Source organism: Vanacampus margaritifer, chromosome 19, assembly GCF_051991255.1.
Source record: "Vanacampus margaritifer isolate UIUO_Vmar chromosome 19, RoL_Vmar_1.0, whole genome shotgun sequence".
Classification (NCBI taxonomy): Eukaryota; Metazoa; Chordata; class Actinopteri; order Syngnathiformes; family Syngnathidae; genus Vanacampus; species Vanacampus margaritifer.
The window spans coordinates 7,662,418-7,685,006 of record NC_135450.1 but is presented as its reverse complement, the minus strand read 5'-3'; the positions used below and the strand labels follow the sequence as shown (position 1 = coordinate 7,685,006).

Here is a 22,589-nt window from a genome sequence, read left to right as displayed (position 1 = left end):
TTATTACATAGAAAGTCATCTATAGCGAACCCTGGTAAATTTTTGTTTCATTTTCTGCCTTTTTTTAATGTCTTTTTTTTCCTTTTATTGCCTGAATTTTTTGCATTTGCACTCTATTTACTTATACCAAATTAACTAAGTACACACCCTCACACAACCTAACTCCCTGTTTATTTCCTTGTTTTTGAGATTAGACATTTATGACAGCGTATTAGGGCCATGTATATATTTTTTTCAGTGGTGTGGGGGGGGGGCTAATATTCTGACAAAAACTCGCATATTTGCCACTTTAAAGTGGCAAATTACTATCTCCTTATTTGAAAACCTGACCGAAAAGTATTGACACAAACATCCGACTTTTTTCTCTCAAAAATGTGCCACTTAAAACTAATTTGAGTTTTTTCTCTTTATAGAGTCGCAAATTTGCGACTTTATAAAGTTGCGAAGTTGCGAGTTTTTTCTCGGGATAATGTCTCCACCCTCAAAAAAACAACAACATATTTATACGTCTCCCTAATACGCTGTTGCAGAAATTAGAGTTTGTACTGTACTGTAGCATTTAAAAAATATATATATTTTTAGCTTCATTTTCTTTTTTTCATTGTTTTACTCTATTTATACATACATATAGTAATCACCTGTAACGAATCCTGATGAATTTTACTTTAATTTCCCTCTTTTTTTCTTTTCTTCCCTTTATTTCTATTTTATCTTGTATCATTTTGGTCCTTTTTTATGTTCCTTTTTTTCCCAACCGCACGATTAACACCAACTATCCCACGTAGTGTGCCGCTCGCTAATGCGCGATGAGTCCTTCCTCCCCGTGTACTATTCTTAAATATTCATTTGCCACCTACTCAATTATCTCAGCACGTTGGCAAGCGATACCAGAGCTTCTTCTCTCCCCGCTCGGCCTCGGTCGACGCACCTCCGAATAAGTCGATCAGCATCTGCCGTCTTTTTGTTATCATCCCCCATGAGTGGCGGCGTGGTGTCAAACCCCGCCGCCGGCCTCCCTTCTCACGCCCGCTCGGAGGCTCTTATTACTCAACATCATTTGCATAAGCTGCTTTTCCACATGTAACACTAATTTCAGCACACGCGGGATCTCCTTGCCGACATTCTTCTTCTGGCACCGACAAAGGCATGTTCTTGTTGTACCTCTTTGTGGACACTGACACTACCACACAACATTGGAAATGGCGTAACTTAAGTGTCGTTTCGTTGGTGCAATGAAAGCTGCCGACACGTATTGTGTGTTTGTCAGGACACAGCCGGGTTTTCGCTCTGAGCTTGAATACATGAAATATTCCAAAGTGAGAGAGCGCGGGAGTGGTAGCATGACACATTTAGCTGCCTCGTTCCCTGCCATCTCCCAAGCTTTCATCTCCTCACCATCTCGGGGAGAAGCAAGCGGAGGATGTGGAATTGTGCCGAGCGGTTTTGGCGGATGGAGACTCTTATGTCCTGCAATCATGCCAAAATAGGACAAACCTACCTGTTTAGATAACATAAAATCAATTGGAGTCTTGGCTTTTACAAGTGCAAAATGGTCCTCATTTGCTAAGACTAAGCTAGACTAAAAAACGGCATAAACAAGACTGCGAAAGGACTTTTGATGGCAAAATAATAACTTAAAGATATGCATTCACTCAATTTTTTCCTATGATCGTGACGCATATTTTCAGCTACCTACCATGACACGATAAGCCCTGTTTTCATGCGTAGCCCAAGTCTAGCGCAAAGCGCAGTCTAACAGTATGTATAGTGGTGGGGTGTCAGGCCATTAAAATTTGTAATCGTAATTAATCCCATGACTTCAATAGTTAACTCTCGATCCATCCATCTTCTACTGCTAATCCGATTAACTCACGACTAATACAATACCGTTTTTATATACACTTGTAAACATAAAAGTGGAAAAAATGTTAAACTAGCAGAAATATGACTTCATCTTTTAGTCATTGTTACAGTAATTTCATAATAATTCATAACATTGAATCAAAATTTAAAAGGTGTACTGTAATGTAAAAAACTAGTATGATATTGAGGTTATTTTTCTGCCACTAGATGGCATAATTGTATTTGTAAGACATTGGTGACAGCTCAGTGCATTTTTCTTTTCATACTAACCTTTAATATTAAGTAACTTGTGAAATTCTGCACTTTAAAATGGTAAAATACAACTTGACCCCAGTCTCCACAAATATATGCATTGTTATTAAATGTATTACTGCAAAATTTTGACTTGGACATGTCTGCTGCGTTGCGACTGGAATTCCCCCAGCACAGTCCTTCCAAATAAGGGGCAGTCATTAATCGCGCGTTAGATTTTTTTGTGGCGTTAAAGGAACTTTAACTCAAAATTACCGCACTCATTTTGACACACCTAATATATACACAATATTAATATTGTGGGATGGATGGAACGCAGCCGATTCTGGCCAATTCAAGCGGCTCCCCTTATTCCCAATAAAATCAAAGCGGTCATTGACAGGCATCCTTAAAACATTCTCGGTGGTGGTATACTAATAATAATAATAATAAATAATAATTTAAAAAAACAATAAAAGCACACAGTAAAAAAAAAAAGTCAATACAAATTTGAGTAAAAAGTCAAGACTAAAATCAAAATCAGGGAAATCTTATGTATGTTTGTACCCTGTTGCCCGTTCCATAAACATCATTTTTTTCTGCATGTCCCAATTTCTGTGTTTCGTGTACACTGGAATAAAATCTGCTTCATGGGCTGTGTTTGCGCTGCCATCGCCATGGAGATGTTGTTTAGGCTCATGACAGAGGGTTGGTGGGTTTGTCTGGCGGCGGATCTGTCACTCAGTCTGTCAGCAGCGCTGCAAGAATATGGCTGATGTGTGGGAAACAAAAACAACAGAGACTGTAATTAAATATGGGGACACAATGGCAGCTGCTCGGAAGTACGGTATTTACATGATCCCCCACTACAAATACAATATCTGAATATTTATGGCACGCTTCTGATGGTAATTGACAACAATAGTAAGGATATTACCAGCACCCTCGTTTTTAAAACAATGCAGTGCAGAGCAACTGCGCTATTCTGTCAAACCTCCCGCATCCAAAAATAAATGCCTCACTCAAATATAATTTTCCACTCCTTTGCTAATAAAAACTGCAGCACCTTTAGAGGCCTATAAACAGTCTTTCAGATCAATTCAAGTCTGGCGAGTGCTGACTATACGCAGCTTGCATAGCATTAGCATTTATAAAATTAAAGGCCTTGCCCCTAATAAATTATTGCCTCCAGCAGAGTTACAGCAGTTCCTTTTGCAAGGCAAAAAGTTTTCTTCCCATGGTAATGCTATCCTCAGTTGACATTTTAAAAAAAAAAAGAAAAAGTTTTTCCATTAACTACCTGAACTTTTATCTTAACTCTCACGTACAGCAATTAGGAGAGCCACCCTCAATGCCCCCCCCCTCCACCCTTCACCAAATCCTTTCCCTTTCCTCTTTTTAAACTAACTCTTCCTGTTGCTCCTCCAGGGGGAAAGAGTGCATGTGATTAAATCTCTGCCCTGCCAATTAATTCATGGCTTCATAAATATACAAATGTGCAAGCCAACTGAAAGTAGACCATTGGGGGAGAGCTGGGAAGTTGTGTCACGAATGGAATTATCAGACGCTCCTCTTTAAATGCTAATAATCACGGGTCAATTTGAATTTGAAGGATGCTATTGCCTTCAGTAGCAAATTTACTTACAGAGATAAACCTGACTTTAATAATTTACATAAAGTCTTTGGAAAGAGATAAATAACCTGGATTCAGATCCTACTGCCAAGATTCGTCCGAGCCTTGGGCTTGTTATTTATCTCATCCTACTGTGAACCAAACACTTTTTGCTGCATTGCTAAGTGAAGTAAAAGTGAGGAAGTAGATTAGAACCTTCATTCAGTTTCCTAATTAGTGCCTTGGGTAGAGATAGACAACACCAGTGGACAATTTATATTAATTCAAAGCCATCTCTAACAGGCACGGGTAACTGAAATCATGGAGGGGCCCACAATTTATTTTATTTTTTTATCAGCGCTAGAATATATATAACAAAAATGCCAAAATATTTGCATATGTTTAAAAAAAAAGTTTTTATTTTGTCTAGAAGAGTTCATATATTTAGATTTTCTAATGAAAAGACCCACTGTTCAACTACAAATAAACACCCACATACTATGACACGCTCTTCTTCACAATTACAGCCTCGGGGTGGATGCGCTGGTGAGCGATGCCTGCCCTCCCATGGTTAATACTGGCATTACATCTTTTGGTGGCTCAGCAGCAGTAATCATTTTGATACCACTAGTACTTGTGACACATAAATAGACTACAATAGAATAGAATAGAGCTTTCTGCCACTTGGCGGCAATAAGGCAAATGTCAGTTACTGACCTGTTACACAATAGGTAGAAAAGGAAACCGAAATTCATGACTAAGTATTAAAAAAATATAACTATGTTGATTTTACACACATTTATTTATATATATTTTTTACATTAAACATACAAATAAATAAATAACAAAAACAGGTAAACCACGTGCCTCCGCCATTGGGTTTGAAGGGTTCCAATGTCAACAACGATGCTGTCATGTTGTGTCCAGTTTGGCGTAACCCCCAAATCCAAGGGGGCGTTGAAGCTGAGCTAACGCCAATTGCGCCGCACACGGAACGTTTCGCCGCAGCCCACTGAGCTCTGCCTACTCCAGCGCCTCTTTGCAAAGAGTGATAGAGGCCATTACGGTGTCATTGTAAATGTCTCCAAGCGCACTTAATCGCTTCACAATATGTGCTCGCCATGCCTCGGCGGAGACCACGCTTATTTATCACGGTAGTCCAGCCCATCGATCGGACTGATAAGTGAGGACGGTAAACGTACTGGATCATGCTTGGGGTTGACAAAAAGTAGTCACAAGTACAGATTTTGGTAACAGTAGATGTTTGAACTATAGAACTCGATTGTGTTTTTCACCACGGCTTTGTTTTCATGGAAAGTTTGTTTTATGTCCTCAAAGTCCAACCTGACCTTCACGTGGGCAAAAAAAAGATTCCAAAGTGACTCTTTAGGACTGCGGCGTTCACGTCTTTGGTTGATGCAAGTCTCAAAAGCAATTAGTTTTGCTGCAATCGAGTTATAAAGGTGCTCCTCGGGTATTTTTCCACGCATTTTGTACAGTAATGGGCCCCTCGATAATGCGGTGTGACGCCGAAGTGTGGTGAAATTAGATTTTGTCCCACAATAGATGTCCCCCCGGTGGTCCGAAAAGAAGTGATGAGTTTCGGCCCCCGCCATGTTGAGTTCAGCATCATCCTGAGAGAGCAAAGTGAGAAGATGTCATTTTTGCCTGGGAACACATTCATGTCTCCAGTGCCTCGTGAATTATTTGTGCAGTGCCGAGTAGCTTTTTTTTCGCCACTGTTTTTCCTATGCAGCCTAAAAAAAAAAGATCTGTCTCCATTTTGGACTGAATCGGCCCAATAAGAAATTTGGGAAACTAGCTTAATAACGGCATTACCTTTGATTCTACAAGCAATGTTGATTATATGGGGCTAGGACACATTTTGTAAAAATTCTAACATTTTTTTTTTTTTACCTTTTACCGTACAAAATGCACATCAATATATTTTATTAAAATATTTAAAAATCACCCAAAAAAAAAATTATTAGCTGGTATATCTTTTATATATTTCAACATATTTTTCAGTGTCTTTTTGATTAAAATGAATTATAAAATCTTTACAAAAACCTACTAAATTTGTGTGACATCAAACAAAATGACCAATACTACAGTATAATACAGTATTGTTGGGATTGTTTCAAAATTGATGATGCTGACGTCATCGTTTTTGCTACACTCTAAAAACAGTTGGGTCAAAAGTAACCCAATTATAGATCACAAATGGACCGAACCACTTTATGGGTCAATTTGACCCAACTTTCTGGGTTGTTTTAAACAAAATGACCCAATTTTTTTACCCAAGTAGTCAATTTGACTCCACTTTTTGACCCATGTAAAGGATCAGACCAATATTTATAAGTTGTTTTACACTAAAAAAAACATTTCCTGACTCAAAGTTTGGTCAAATTGACCCAGGTAGAGGATCGGTCCATTTTTGACCCATAGTTGGGTTATTTTTGACCCAACTGTTTTTAGAGTGTAGGATATTCAAATGCAGCAACACAACAATACTCACTGGCATGTATATTCTTTATCTTCTGTAAAAAAAAAAAAAACGACAAATATTTCTGGTGCTATGTGATACTGATGATTCACAAGTGAGATTGGCTGATACCAATTCCGATACGATCAGATGGATTAGCTGCACATTTCTCAATTGTAGAGCTGCTCATTAATGATTATTTTAATTATAGATTAATACTATAGTGCTATTTTTCCTAATCAGCAAACACGTTAAAACAATTAGGTTGTTTTGTGGAGCGACTTTTACAAATGAATGGCATTTCCAGTCAATTATATAGGAAAATACTTTTTGTGAGTGTTTTAAATGACAGAATTTTTTTTACTTGTATCTCAAGGCATCACTGCATTACATGGGCCAGAACTCTGGATTCTGAAGGCGCCGTTTAGATGAGCTTGACATTGCGACCCATGCAGCTGAAATCTGATTGGACAATAAAAAAAAATATATAAAAAAATCTGACATACATGTATTGGAAGCAGTGCAGCCAAGAGAAACACTATGAAATGAATAGAATGGACACTTGGGAATAAATTAGAGAAGACCTTGTTGGCACTGACCATCCTCCACTGCCTTTTAAGGAGATAACAAGACATGAAGACGATCAGCCAGAAGCACCTGTAAGTGCCTTCTGTCACCAGATATGGGCTCCATTCCAGGCCTAATCACACTCCATCACTCGGCTTATATTGTCTCACATTTGATTGCGTCTCCTCTCCTTTGATGGACACTAATTATGGCTGGAAAGGTCTAACCTCCATAAACGCACACACACAGACGTGTCCTTATATGTCACCCTGAGCATCCGGCGCGTGCGTTTGATATAATTGCTTCCACAGTGAGTCGTACCTAATTGGCGTGTAGATGTCAGCGGCGCAGGTATTAAGGCTGCGTCCCACCACGGCTCAGGGAGAACGAGCAGAGCGCTTGTTTGTCTTTTATTCGCCCGTGTCCTGTTGGCTGGTGTGTTTTTTTTAAATATTTTTTTATGCCCGCCGGCAGACTGCATGTCCAAATGAGCTTGTTAGGTCAGGTACAAGCTGGCGGAGGACTGGAAAGCCAACAGTCACGGTGGTGGTTTATTAAAATTGACAGTTGCCACACTTCCACTCGAGATAAGCCACCGAGAGGATAATTTAATATCATGTAACGTGTTCATTCCAAAGTCACAGAAACTTCAGAGGTTTGTTTCTCAATACAATTATACTAGGGGTGTCAACATTTGTGTTTTCATTTTAAGTTCCTTTAATGCCACTTAATTTTTTAAATGCACGATTAATGACCGGCCCTTACTTGGGGAATGCCAGTCAAAACACAGCAGACGCCTCCACGTCAAAATTTAGTAATATTGCATATATTTGTGGAGACTGGGGTTGAGTTGTATTTTACAATTTAAAAAATGTGCAGAAAGTTACTTCATGTTAAAGATTAGATAGCTCTTAATATGAAAAGAAAAATGCACTGAGCTGTCACTATTGTCTTACAAATGCAACTATGCCATCTAGTGGCAGAAAAATGACCTCAATAGAAATCAATATCACACTCTTTTTTTACGTACAGTACATCTTTTTAATTTCAACTTAATTTTATGAATTATGAAATTACTGTATCAATGACAAAAATATTTCTAGTAGTTTTCCCCACTTAATGATAAGAGTATCAAAACATAGGAAAAACTATTTTTTTGTACATTTAGAACAGATATAACATTTGCGATTAATTGTGAGTTAACTATTAAAGTCATGTGATTAATTACGATTAAAAAATGTAATTGCCTGACACCCCTAATTTATACATGTTTGAAGGTAATTGCTGAACATACTGTATGTGTAAAGACTGAGAAGTATGTAGTACTCATTTGTGCAAATATATAATTAATCAGTTCATTCTTATACCCGGAAAAAAAACATCTTCTTTTCAGATAGTTTGCTGGCGTGGCTGCTTTAGAGCGCCTCGTTGTTGGCCATGAGTGCACACACGTCACAGAGACAAAGACGGAAGACCAGGGAAGGAGTGAAATTTGTTTTAAAAACTCGACAGCCAGTGCGTGTAAAGCGGCTTTTCACTGGCGTTTTAGAGCGCCTCGTTGTCGCAGTCTGGAAAAGCCCAGGGACTTTAAGGGATTGCACTATGTTGCTTTTTACTTAACAAAGTGTCTTTGATTTAAGATCATCCATCCATCATCCATCCATCCATATGTCCGTCCCACAAGCTGCAGCTGGTGTCCATCCTAGTGGACATTGGGCCACAAGTGAGGTACAGTTCCTCCGCTATGTCAGGGTTCATTGATTGCGGCCACACTATTTCACAAAGTAATAATTTTTTATGGGACTACTTAACGTAATGTAAGCACGTTAACAAAAGACGAGCTCAGTGTCATTCTCTGTCTCCGTACAGTGACGGGTGGGCCGACCGCGACGAAGTGGTGGAGGGATTCGAGCAGGAAGCCAAGGGAGGCATCACCATGAAGCTGCAGTCCGCCATGGTCAAGACCTTTGACGACTACTACCTGAAACTGCAACTGGACACCAACACCAGGAACCCCTGGTTCGCCGAGTTCTGGCAGTACCGCTTCCAGTGCCGTCTGCCCGGCCATTCACAGGAGAACAAGAACTACAAGAAAGTCTGCTCCGGTGAGGGGAAGCTTATTTTTCTTTCTTGGAGTGTGGACGTAACAAGCTGAGATGTCCTAATTGAATTTCACATTTTGCCATTAGAATGATTTGACTTTGTTGATGAATGTGGAAGTAGTTGAAGAGCAAAAATAGATCAATTATGTTTTCTCTTCTTTTTTCTTTCCTCCCTTATTATTCTTTCTGTTTGCTCTCAAAAGGTGACCACGGTAAATTTTATTATTCACATAGTCACAAATAATCAAACCACACCTATTTATGGAGCAATACCTTCATACATGCTACTCTACTTTCTCTTGTTAATTTTTTTTTAGACCTTCAAGGTGGTAAGTACGTTATTCTATACATCTGTGGTCATCAGAATCACACCATGCACTCCGTGAGCACTTAATACCTCAAGTTTGACTGATGCGTTGATAAAAACCTGTAACGTAGTCAGTAATCAGTTAAACTTGAAAGCGGACACCTTAAGACACTGTTTGATCGCACTAACCACTGAGATCACACCTTTTGTTTTCTACTGAATATGCATGTTGCCCAAAAAAAATTATATTTTTTTTGTATATTTTTTTAGGCATATTTTTCATAAATACCAAATTTGAACCACTTCCGAGGCATGTGCCACTGTATGTACGGAAGCATATTGCATTCAATTGGAAAAAAAAAACCCTCCTGTTTTTCTTACAATTTTTTTCAGGGAGCTTTATTTTTTGTGTGTATTGTTCTTTAATTTTCAGTTTTTCAGATTTTTTTTTTCTGTTTTACTGAATTTTTTTTCTGTCATAAAAAATATTCTGAAAAACGAGGGTGGGGGGATATTCAGAAAAACAGGAGGAAAAAGTACTCAGAAAAACAGAAAAAATATTCAGAAAAATTGGTGGAGGGGAATTATTCAAAAAAAACTGAAAAATACTTACTCAGAAAAACAGAAACTCGGTGCTCTGTTTCGGAGTAATTTTCTATTATTATTATTATTATTTTTTTTTCCTCTGAACTCCAAGTGATTTGTTGCAGACTCGCTAATGGCGGACACATTCACGCATACCTCCAACAAACCTAACAATATCACTTACTGGCTCCGTATACGGACATATCAATTGATCGGCATGATTTTAGTAACTGCTAACAGTTACGTTTCTACGGAAGCGTATTGCATGCGGGAAAGTGTCAGCCATTAGCGAGTCTGCAACAAGTCACATTGAGTTCAGAGGTAAAAATATATATATATATTTAAAAAAAAATATTCCGAAAAAACAGAAGCTGGTGCTTTAAAAAATAAAAATAAAAAAATAAAAAATATTCCTGTTTTTGTGAATATTTTTCCCCGTTTTTCAGATTTTTTTTATGCCAGAAAAAAATGCAGTAAAACAGAAAAAAGTATTTAGAAAACGCAAATAATTTTTTTTTTAATTAAACAGAAAAAAACGAAAAACAGAGCACGAGCTTATGTTTATTTTCATTTTTTTTTTATAACAGAACAAAAATATTCAGAAAAACTAAGCTCCACAAAAAAAAATTGTCAGAAAAACCAGAGTTTTTTCCCTCCCAAGTGAATGTAATATGCTTCCGTACTAGTTTGCCTCCAATCCCACAATTTGTGATGTTACTGAACAAAACCAACAGACTGCATCAACTTGTCTTTTGTCCCCGAACAGGAAACGAGAGCCTGCAGGAAAACTACGTCCAGGACAGCAAAATGGGCTTCGTCATAAACGCCATCTACGCCATGGCGCACGGCCTCCACGACATGCACCGGGAGCTGTGCCCGGGACAGACGGGGCTGTGCGAGGCCATGGACCCCATCGACGGCAGCAAGCTTCTCGACTACCTGCTCAAGACGTCCTTCAGGGGGGTCTCCGGGGAGGACATCTACTTTGACCAAAATGGAGACACCCCTGGACGGTAACGAGTCAGAGCACACGGCTACATGTGATAAGACTGTAAAGTGTATTTTAAATCAGGCGGTCTTCAACAGCTACTGCAAATCTTTGGGCATAAACATGCAATTTAGCACCCGTCGCTAGGGATCTTAGCAAATGAAGCCCTAGGATGTAATTCATTTAGACCGGAACAAATTCAGAAAAAGGGCCGCTTTCATCTGACTTCAGTTGAACAGGCAGCGTTTGACAGTCAAAAAGCTCCGGCGTATCATTCTTTTGTCATCTTGAGGTTAAGCGTTACCGTCAAAATGAGAGCAAGTCATGCGCTGGCATGACTTGTTGCCGTGACACTCGGCCGCCCGCATTTTAAGTGAATTCAGATGAGAAAAGCGGGATGGAATTGTTATCAATAAATGAGCTGTCAAGACACTCCAGCCAACGTGGTGTTGTCCACATTTCAGGTACGACATTATGAATCTGCAAAACGTGGAGGACGGCCACTACGACTACATCAACGTGGGCTCCTGGCACGAGGGCATCCTGAGCATTGACGACAACAAGTTGTGGATGAACAGCAGCGACATGGTGCGCTCCGTCTGCAGTGACCCCTGCTCTAAAGGACAGATCAAGGTATGCAGCCTCGTTTGTTCTCGATTAACTTTGCCACTAGCTTGAATAAACCAAAATGTCTAGGGGGGGGAAATCAATAGCCATTAGTGCTAGTAAATTGTCTTTAACTATATGAGAGTGTTATTGCACCAACATGCCAGGGGTTAGTTACTCATTCTGCTGTGACTTGTGATCAAGCAGGTGCATAGAGTTTCTTTCACACTGATTCTGAAAAATGGCTGCATCAGAGACATTTTGACCTTTACACAGAAACCAATGAAACGTGATATATTACCTGGTTTGATGTGAGTGGCAGGTATATTTCAATTTATTTCTTATACTCAGGGGTCATCCCACCGCTATTTTGACCCTGATGCGACCTTTTAATGCAGAAAATGGTCCTGCCAAAGGTGGAAAATGACCACCATTCCATCTGAAAGTGTTGCATCACCAATTGTTGTGGCTGCCATGTGAAATTCGCATTAGCTTTACAGTTATGCTGATGAGAAAAGACAAATGAGATAAAGTTGCTCTTTGGGGTGGAACTCTTTTCACTACAGGATTTATTCCTTTTACAATGTTGTGTACAAAAGAAAAGTGTGAGCCAAGTCTGCTACAGGCAAGCTAGCAGAAAGCACGCAAGCTAGCTGGCTAGCCAGCATGATAAACAGGTGATATTTCTGCCATTTGGGCCGTTATGTTGATGAGAACAGAACAACGATATAAAGTTGCTTTTCGGGGATGTGACTCTTCATTTACTTTACATTATTCGTTTTAAATATCTTTGCAAAGTGAGAGCCAAGTCGTCCTGACTGCTACAGGGTAGTTAGCAGCTAGCTCTCCAGGTGGCGGTTGTTGGTGGGGGTTCGCTTCCCCGCCTGGGAGACCATGTTTGTATGTGTGCGTGAGTGAAAAATAAATAAATAAATAAATACAAAATAAAAATGAAAGAAAGAAAAAAAGAGTTAGCAGCAAGCTGGCTAGCCCGCTAAGTGAGTGTGTGTTGGCTTAAGGTAGAGCTGTTTAGTTCACAGGCTTAATTTGTAGTATTATTTCCTCCCATTTTCAATCGTTATAACACACACTTAGTCATGTTGGTAGGTTAAAAAAAAATCCATAAACATTCATACTAAACATTTTAAAGACAGAATATACCAGAAAGATACAGTCTATCATTTATCATTAAGATGAGATGAGCCACCGTGAACTGTACGGAACAAAGAAGGAAAATTGCCAGGTTGACTTGATGCAAATCCTCATTTGAAGGAGGATGTGGGCATCATCAAAGCGTTTTGAACTGAGCTTGAGGATATGAAAGTGTCATCCATTGGTGATAACTTACTGTTGAGAGTGCACTGCTTAGGACCACCATCGCCGATTCAATATTAATCAAAGTGTAACAGTGAATCCACTCAAGATGTTCTTAAGTTCAAAGACATGGTTGAAGTGGCTCCCCTTCCATAGTTTCCCGCATACATAATCCTACGCCTGTGTTTCCATTGGCACCTTTGTCACTGCTTGAACGTGATGGGCCTTTTTTTTTTGGCAGTGAGTCACCGCTTTTGTTCTCTTTGGTAATCATCCAAAGCATCCTTGGCTGCTAAAGGGACTCTGCTTGTTACTCTTTGTCCAAGGACACATCGTGTACAAGCATGCACATTTGTTGGGTATTTGGTTTCTCGCTAGTCTGCTTTCTGTTTCCTCAATATCGGGGGGGGGGGGGGGGGGGGGGACTAACAGGTGTTTCTACATTGTAATGATCTATGCCTGTGGTTCTCAACTCAAACTCTTTTTTTTAAAGTAACTCTTAAATAAATACCTAACTTTTCAAGTGCCACCATAATGCCACCAATGTTAAAATACAGTAGCATAGTTGGCCTGTTCATCAAAAAAACAAGACAGTGGTGTTAGTCCTACAATGAATACAGAGGTGGCAAATCCAGGTCCAGAAAGTAAAAACCCTGCTACAGTTTGGCTTTAGCCCCTGACGCTACCTAGCTAGCTCACTATAAGGAAAACGAGCACCATGGGAGACTGTTAGGCAGTTAGCTAGCTAGCTAGCATCAATGGCTAAAGCCAGACTGCAGGGTTTTTACTTTCTGGACCTGAATGAATATATAAAGTATGTGAAATATGTCTTTTTAGAGAATTTTTTTTATAAATATATAGTTGTTTGAAAATAAATACAAATGTAATGGTAACAGTATAAATATATTATTGTAAAAACAAATTCACTGCCAGCTGTTCTGATGGATCTTTGACGTCTGTAGTCGTCAATGGCAGTGAATGTGTTAAAAATGCATTTGTACAATTATATATTTTCCCCGATATACACAAGGTGTGCCATCCACTTGAATTAATAAACGCCACACCTCCAATAGACAGCTATGCAAGCAGCATCAGATTTATCTGTAATATGGTAAGAATCATATTTATTTAAACACTTGCGTTCTCCCCTGTTTTGGGACATGTCCTGATTTTCCTCATCCGGAGCTGATTGTTTTGAGTCAAGCTTTACACTAAGTTGCCCTGAGGGAGGATGCATCCTCTCCTCACTTTGTATCCTGACCCACTTATCACCCTGCTTTACATATCACAGCGCCGCTAACAGCTGGCGCGGGCGCAGAATTCAGAAAAGCCGACGTCCTTGTCCTATAAACAGCGTAGCAACAATCGTCAACTTGATGAATTAGGACGGCGTGACGTGAGTGGCCCGTTTGTGTTCGCAGGTGATCAGGAAGGGCGAAGTGAGCTGCTGCTGGATCTGCACCACGTGTAAGGAAAATGAGATTGTCCTGGATGAGTTCACCTGCAAGGCTTGCGATTTGGGATGGTGGCCCGCCGACGACTTGGCAGGTGAGAGACACTAAACCATGAGATCCTGTCAGTCGTGTGTTGGTCATTCGATTCCCTCCACTGTGCCTTTTGCCAAATGTGACAATCACTTGTTTTGACAGCAAGCTATTGAGTTGAGCTCTCTATTCCCAGGTGTGAAATCTTTTTTTTTTTTGTTTACCGTCTATTACTCACATGACATTTTTGCTGTTACCAGTTGTGGCATCCATTTTACAACGTTTTGCAGTAAATGTCTAAATCAGGCATTTCAGACTTTTCCAGTGAGGGCCAAATACAAGAAAATGGAAGGAAGAGGAGGGCCAAAGCGTCTCATGTGTATTGCTCAAATCAATCAATCAGTATACTGGAGGTCAACATGTGCTAAGTAGTTAAATATACTGAAAAGGAAAAAACATCAAAAATGTTTTTTTTGCATTTTCATTAAGACAATTCTAATAATTTTGAGATGTCACATTTTTTAATGTGAGATAGTTTTTTAGTTTCTACCATTTTTTGGGTGTGTGTGAGATTATTTTTTGCGTGTCAGAGGTTTTTGGTGAGATTGAGCGGTGTGAGGTGTATGTGGAAGTTTTTTGCTTCATGTGACTTTTTTTTTGTCACTTTTTTAAAGTCAGTGTTTTCACGTGAGTGAGAGTTTTTTGGTTAGCATGAGAGTTGTTTTGGGTGACGGTGAAGGTTTTTTGATGCTTGTTAGAAATGTTCAGGGAGATTTTTTTTGTGCCATGAGAGTTTTTTGTTCGTATGACCAGGATTTTTTGGGGTAAACGTAAAAGGTTTTGTCTTCTAAATGAGAGGGTTTTTTTTTCAGGAGAGTTTTTTGGGCAAATAGGATTTTTTTTAGAGAGTTTTTTTTTCTTTCTTGAGTGTGAGAGTTTTTTTTTCTTTATTGAGTGTGAGAGTTTTTTTAGTGAGAGTGTAAGATTTTTTTCAATGCTAATGAGAGTTCTTTTGGTGAGGGTGAAGATTTTCTGTTTGTTTTTAGTGAGTGTGAGAGGAGGTTTTTTTTGGATGAATGTGAGAGGAGGTTTTTTTTGGATGAATGTGAGAGGTTTTTATGGTGCTAGTGAGTTTTTCCTATGTGCTTGAGACTGGAAAGTGAGAGTTTTTTATGTGAGAGTTTTTTGGGTCAATGATTTTTTTTTTTGGTTTGACTGATTTTTGGGTGTTTTAAAAAAAAATTGAAAATAACATAAATTTTTTTATGTGTGAGAGTTTTTTGGTAAGTGTGGAAAGTGTTTTTTTAACACCTGAGAGAGTTGGAGGTTCTTTTTGTGAGATGATTTTTTTCTTTTTTGGTGCAAGTGAGTTTTACATGTGGGTGGGTGGTATTTCAATGAGTATTTGATTTTTTTGGGTGAGTGTGAGAGGTTTTTTTTGTTTTCATGACAGTTTTTTTGGGGCGATTGAGATCTTTTTCCATGTTTTTTTGTGTGTGGATGTGACAGCAATTTTTGGGAGTAAGTGAGCGCTTATTGATGGGTGTGAGAGAGAGTTTTTTTTATCCTGTCCGGCATCTCATCATATTATCCCTTTTGCTTTCCAGACTGCCAGCCGCTGCCCCTGAAGTATCTGGACTGGGCAGACGTGGAGTCCATGGTGGCGGTGGCGTTCTCCTGCGTGGGCATCCTCATCACCTCCTTCGTCACCTTCATCTTCATCCAGTACCGCGACACCCCCGTCGTCAAATCCTCCAGTCGAGAGTTGTGCTACATCATCCTGGCGGGCATCTTCCTGGGCTACATCTGCCCGTTCACCCTGATCGCCCGGCCCACCGTGCCCTCCTGTTACCTGCAGCGCCTCCTGGTGGGCCTGTCGTCGGCCATGTGCTACTCGGCGCTGGTGACCAAGACCAACCGCATCGCTCGCATCCTGGCGGGCAGCAAGAAGAAGATCTGCACCCGTAAGCCGCGCTTCATGAGTGCCTGGGCGCAGGTCATCATCGCCTTTATGCTGATCAGCGTCCAGCTCACTCTGGAGGTCACCCTCATCATCCTGGAGCCGCCCGAACCGGTTAAGTCGTACCCCAGCATCCGCGAGGTCTACCTCATCTGCAACACCAGCAACCTTGGCATGGTGGCGCCGCTGGGCTACAACGGCCTGCTCATCATGAGCTGCACCTACTACGCCTTCAAGACGCGCAACGTGCCGGCCAATTTCAACGAGGCGAAATACATCGCCTTCACCATGTACACCACTTGCATCATCTGGCTGGCTTTCGTGCCCATCTACTTCGGTTCCAACTACAAAATCATCACCACTTCCTTCTCCGTCAGCCTGAGCGTCACCGTGGCGCTGGGCTGCATGTTCACGCCCAAGATGTACATTATCATCGCCAAGCCCGAGAGGAACGTCCGAAGCGCCTTCACCACGTCCGACGTGGTGCGAATGCACGTCGGGGACGGCAAGTCGGCAGCGGCGTGCGGGACCAACAGCTTCTTCAACATGTTCCGCAAGAAGAAGCCCACTTCTGGCAACGCCAAGTGAGTCCACTCTTGTGTTGCTAATCGTACTGTTATTCCAAGTACAGTGGTACCTTGAGATACAAGCGCTACAGTGATACAATTCATCAAAAAAGAGGCCTGAAGATGTTTAATGCCACTCCCCGGCGAAGTTTACTGTCAAACTAATGTTGTGTATTTAAAACATCCAAAGAACTGCCTAAAAAGGGCCTACTCGTGTAACCATAGCATAGAATGGAAAACGCTATTGACATGCTAACTATTAGCATTGTTATCCTGGTTTTAGAACCCTTTAAGCAAGGGATGTTTGAACACAAACGGAGGATATAATGTAGATGTAGACACAGATAAACTAATACTCACAGGCATATATTATTTATTATCTACAAAAAAGATCTTAATAAATCATTGACATTAGCTGTGAAACTGTTCTTCTTCATTTGTGTCTGCCTTGCTGTATTATACTTCCCCCTGGTGGCTAAGCAGGGCACACCAGAAGGAGCAGCACAATGATTTGATATGCATCATTAAATCCTGACGTGTGTGTTAGACGAGTGTTATTTTTTTTAAAAAAACAACGTAAAGTTAGTTTTTCAAGAGGAGCCTGGAACAGATTAATAGCAATCATTTCACTGGGAAAATATGATTTGGGATACTCGTGTTTTAAGTTAGGAGCGTGATCATAGAATTAATTAAACTCATATCTCAAGGTGCCGCTGTAACGATGAACACTCAAATGCTACAGGAGGCTCCCCAAAGGCACATTTTCCAAAGTGATCATATATTTTCCTTATTAACAACCTTCAAATCAAAAAGGTTATTATAGCCTACTTTTGATTTAGATTAATAAAAAATAAAAAAACGTAACTGAAATGAGCTGCAACGTTTATTTGGAGGCATGGCATTTTTAAGAGTGGAGGCCGCTACTTGTATATTTTTTATTAGCATTATTATGCACTTTTTGTTTAATTGTGGTCTGGCGTCTATTAGAGCAGCGGCCACAATTTAAAAAATACAATATAGATTTTTGATGACCAATTAGTCATAAGTGAAGACGTGTTGTACTAGGTGGCTAATTATTTGAGGCGCGGTGTGTTTTAAAGCAGAAGATTTTTTGGGGTGAGGAAATACTGTATAAGTTGCATTTTTATGTCCCAAAATGCATCATTTGAGTGTTCATGCATGATTTCAATTGTGCACTTGTACTGTGTTCTATGCTAATCGAAATCCTTACAAGCTTTAGAAAAACAAGCTAATCAATAACACATTGATGCTGCGTCAGTTAAGTTGGATTTGAACTCCCTGTCTGACGTGCTTACAGGATTTACAGTAACACAAATTGCACACGTCAGCTAGTTTTAAGATCTAGAAGTCTTAAAACTCACCCTCACTTTTGAGATTCACAGCAGTGACACGAGGATACTGTTGCGAAGTAAGGCGATGGGCGGAGTTAATGTTTCCATGTTGTCTCTCACCCCTGCTACAGTATGTCGGCCTCCTTCTAACCCCCTTAAATAAGCCTGTTGGCAAACGTCCATGTGTCTCACCTCTCTGACGGCTGCGCTGGCGACTGACTCATCGCTAATGGCTATCAGCTATGTTAGCTAGCGGAAGGCATCGACGCGCGCCTCGCGAAAACCCAGTTCGACGTCCGACAAAGAATTAACGCTACACATTTTGCTTTTTTTGTTGGGTTTTGGTGGCCTTTTTCACAATAATTAAAAAAAAAAAACGACCACCCATGTTGCGAAAAGGCTACTAAAAGCCAAACAAAAAACAGTTAGCTAGTTGCTAGCGGCACTTTCACGTCAGGCGAGATGTTGCCGTATATTGTGATGCAGTCCTACAAGAAGGAGGCAGCGCCCCCTACTGCCTCCGACTGACCACAATGAACCTCATATTTGACATACCGCAGCATGAACGCCTCTGACTAATCACACTGAGCGCACCAGACCCCCAACATTTGTGCACTAACCCCCTCCTCGGCAACGCTAGCCAACCAAGTGCATTCATTTTAGCCCACTCATTAAGTCTTTGTATCATTGTTCTTTCCATTTTCAATTGGTGAACGAGCAAATACTATTGTATCCGGAAAAAATGCTTCATAGTCCAATTTGCTCAAACTCGTAAATGGAGTGCCCTTATGTAGTGCTTTTTCTACACCATACGGTGTCCAAAGCACTTTACATTCACTTATTTGAAGAAACAGGTGCCTTTTTAGTTTAAAATACAGTAGCTTACTTTAGCTTCCAGGATCTCTTCTCATCGTTAGAAATAGAATTCACAGCGTTTTGCTTTGGTCCAGTTAGGGGTGTCAGGCAATTAAAAAATTCTTTATCACAATTAATTGCGTGACTTCAATGGTTAACTCATGATTAATCGCAAATTTTACAGTATATCTAAATGTACAAAAAATGTACAAAAAAATGTTTTCTTCTAAGTTTTCATACTCTTGTTAACATAAAAGTGGGGGGGAAATTAAACTAATAGAAATATGGCTGCATCTGTTTGTCATTGATACAGTAACTTCATAATAATTCATAAAATTGAGTTACAATTAAAAAGATGTACTGTACTGTAAAAAACGAGTATGATATTGATTTGTGTTAAGGTCATTTTTCTGCCACTTGATGGCATAATTGCGTTAATTATTGGTGACATGAATCATGAAAAGAAAATGCACTGAGCCTGAATCTTTAAATGATATTAAGTAACTTGTGAAATTCTGTACATTTTTAAAACTGTAAAATACAACTTGACTCCAGTCTCCACAAATATATACGTTATTATTAAATTTATTATTGCAAAATTTTGACATGGACGTGTCTGCTGTTTTGCGACTGGAATTCCTTCAGTACTGGCTTTCCAAGTCAGGGTCATTAATCGTGCATTTAAAAAAATGTATGACGTTAAAGGAACTTTAAATTAACTCAAAATGAACACACTCATTTTGACACCCCGTGGTCCAGTAAATCCATTTGTATTGTTTCGTACTAGCTAGGTAGTGCTAGCTAAGCTAACCTGTTGTTGAACTAGCAAATGTCCATTCATGGATCCAACACCTGTTGTGAATTCTGCCCTTCAGCTCCTTGTTAGAGAACAGCAAGCTGTGCTAAAAGCACTGAAACATTGAGCAGTTGGATATTTATTAAAAAGTGAATGTTAAAAAGTTTAGAGAAGGTCAAATTAATTTAGCTGAAAAGGTTATGGTGCATAATGAACTCATCCAGAAAAAAAAACATCAGATGTAAACACAAACAACAACAAAAAGTAATTTTGATTTTGCCAATTAAAAACGGAAAGAACAAAAAAAATAAACTGATATCATTAGCGCAGACGTTTACAGAAGCAGTGGGGAGATCATAATGCTGTGCGCGGCACATTATGAATCATCGAAGCTCCTAAATGTCAGCCATGTTGTCTTGTTGCTTTCTGTAGCGGCCGCCTTGTTTCCCTCCCCCGAGATGGTAACTTGAGTCTTTGTCTCGTTCGTAGTTCTAACGGCAAGTCTGTGTCATGGTCTGAATCAGGTGCAAGACACCCTCCGAGCGGGGGCAATGTGTGGCACAGACTGTCTGTGCATGTGAGGAAACAGGAAGCCGGCCTGAATCAGACGGCGGTCATCAGGCCCCTAACTAACACCCCCGACCCCCACAGTTGCCACCCCTCCGCCGCCGCCACCGCCGCCCGCGACCTTGGCACAGACCCCCGCCCGCCCCCGCAAGAGCCGCCGTCCGCCCCGCCCGGTCCCGCTCCGCACGCGGGCCCCTTAGTGGAAACGCACCGCTCGCACATCCCGCCCCCCCCTGCCGACGAGCCGTTGATTTTCACCGAGCTCCCTTTGGCGGGACCCCTCGAGGAGGGGGTGTCCCCAGATGCGCAGCTGGATCTTTTGCACGATTACATGTATGATGCCAAGGAGGAGGGGACGGAGGGGCACAAGCTCGCCCTGGACGACACCCTGGCTCTGTCCCCGCCGTCCCCCTTCAGAGACTCGGTGTGTTCGGAGGATTCCGTCCCAGGGTCCCCCTCCATGGAGTCCATTCTGGGGGGTCCACACTACACCGCCCAAGCCCTCCGAGACTTTGCACACAGCTCCTCGACACTGTGAGAGCAACAAAACAAAACAAAAAACCTAAATGGTGCACAACATTTGACAAGCTTTGATTATACTTCTTTGTTTATTGATGCCGCCATTTTGCTTGCTTGTGTTGTCGTTAGGCGTACATTAAAGACACACGCAGAAGAACATGGCTGTGTTCGGAATCACACATTTCTTAATGATTAAATGCATATGTATTGTGATTAAAAGTTAAATACAACTGAACTGAACTTAGGGGGGTATTCTTTGGTGTACCACAAGAGGGCGCCCACATCCCACTTTGAGAATGACTGCTCTGTATACCGAAGTGATTAGGGCGTAACGAATGGCTGCATGATTCCAAACACAGCCCATGTCTGAAGGGCTGTCAGCAAACAACAACAACAGTGCCAAAACTCTTTAGCTTGTCATGCCAAATTCCCATAAGGTACTGTGCAAAAGTATTGGGCCACCTCCTAATTCCTAAATTTCAGCTTTACAGATGCCACCCACATATGTCGTAGAGGCAGTGCATGTTATTAAGTCATCCTTGTGACATCCCCTGTTCTATTTTTATTTATTTTTTTAAATTCACAAATGGCATATTTGAGGTGTGGTGTTCATTCAAATGGACAACAATTAACTGAGGCACTGTGTCTTCGAGAGTGGAGGAATTTATTTGAAATGTACAGGATTAACCGAGGCTCCCATCTATTGAAGCAGAGGTCACTATTTGAGGAAATATTGTATACATATTTGTTGGAGTCTATCCCTCAGTCCTATGGTAGCATTTATTTGAAGTGTGCCATTTGTTTATTCTTCTTTGCAATCAAGCATGGCGTCTACCAGAGTGGGGATCACTCATTGTTGAAATGGGGTATATATTGTATGATGATGCTAACATTGCTGAAACATTATCCCAATCTAGTGGTGGCCTCAGGCTTTTGCACCGTACTGTAAATAAAGCAAATCATTGCAAAAAAAAATAAAAAACACTACAAAAAAGCTTAAACAGCACAAGACAGTCTAAATGTGCACTTTTTTTTTTTTGCCTTTTTAATTCACCTTAGCTATCACATCGAACCTCATTTAAATATACAAAGAACAGTTTTTTTCCCCATAAAGAAGTACAGAAAGCTGCTTGTTTTTCTGCATCTTTCAAAGTGTGATTGGCATCAACACAACTACTAGCCTCTTTCTGTGCGCTGTAGGTGGACATAAAATGTGCCAACAAGGGTTGTTATAGCAGTTACGGGACGTAATTTTGCTTTCGACACGTGGCTTTTTTGTTTCTCTTTTCTGCTGTCGTCCTAAGAAGGCAAAAAATATATATACAAAAAAAAAACAAAAAACACAGTACTCGTATTTGTAATACTGTTATGCCATCTCTTGTTTTTTCACACAGGTGGTATGTTTGTAATACAGATACATGTTTCTATATTTAGAATGTCCACAGTCTTTTCAAAAAGAGAGAGAGAGAGAAAGACCTGAATTTATACGAGTGCTTTTGAACTTTTAAGCTAACTTGTATCCTTTCAGTAAAAGTACTTGCAATGACTAGTTGCTTCTTGTAATGACTTATTTAATTCCACCTTAAGTTTCTTCTACTTTTATCAATAAGAATGCGCATTAAGTATAAGACTATACAGTACATGGTGCCGGTTTATTGTATTTCCAAATGTTTTCCAGTCTATGATAGTGATGGTTTTTATGTCTAAAAAGTATAAACAGGGTAGAGCACCTTGTTGAACAACTCTAGGATGAGCTATAGGCCTTTATGTTTTGGACACGTTGAATAAGGCTGTACAATAAAAATGGTTTCTATGGAAAAGTCAGTGGGC

General features: G+C 40.3%; 1 protein-coding gene across 2 annotated transcripts in view; it reads left to right on the top strand.

Moving 5' to 3' along the window:
- grm1a (glutamate receptor, metabotropic 1a) overlaps nt 1–22,583 on the top strand; it is a 34,250-nt gene extending 11,667 nt beyond the window's left edge. The window contains exons 5-10 of one of the 2 annotated variants that reach the window (XM_077551915.1): nt 8,628–8,863; nt 10,519–10,765; nt 11,205–11,373; nt 14,082–14,208; nt 15,752–16,688; nt 20,163–22,583. In XM_077551915.1, the coding sequence (XP_077408041.1) occupies nt 8,628–8,863; nt 10,519–10,765; nt 11,205–11,373; nt 14,082–14,208; nt 15,752–16,688; nt 20,163–20,778 (2,332 nt within the window). In that variant the 3' untranslated portion in view covers nt 20,779–22,583. The remainder of the gene's footprint in view (nt 1–8,627; nt 8,864–10,518; nt 10,766–11,204; nt 11,374–14,081; nt 14,209–15,751; nt 16,689–20,162) is intronic. The other variant, XM_077551916.1, reaches the window with a different exon arrangement.
- Nucleotides 22,584–22,589: the final 6 nt, after the last annotated feature.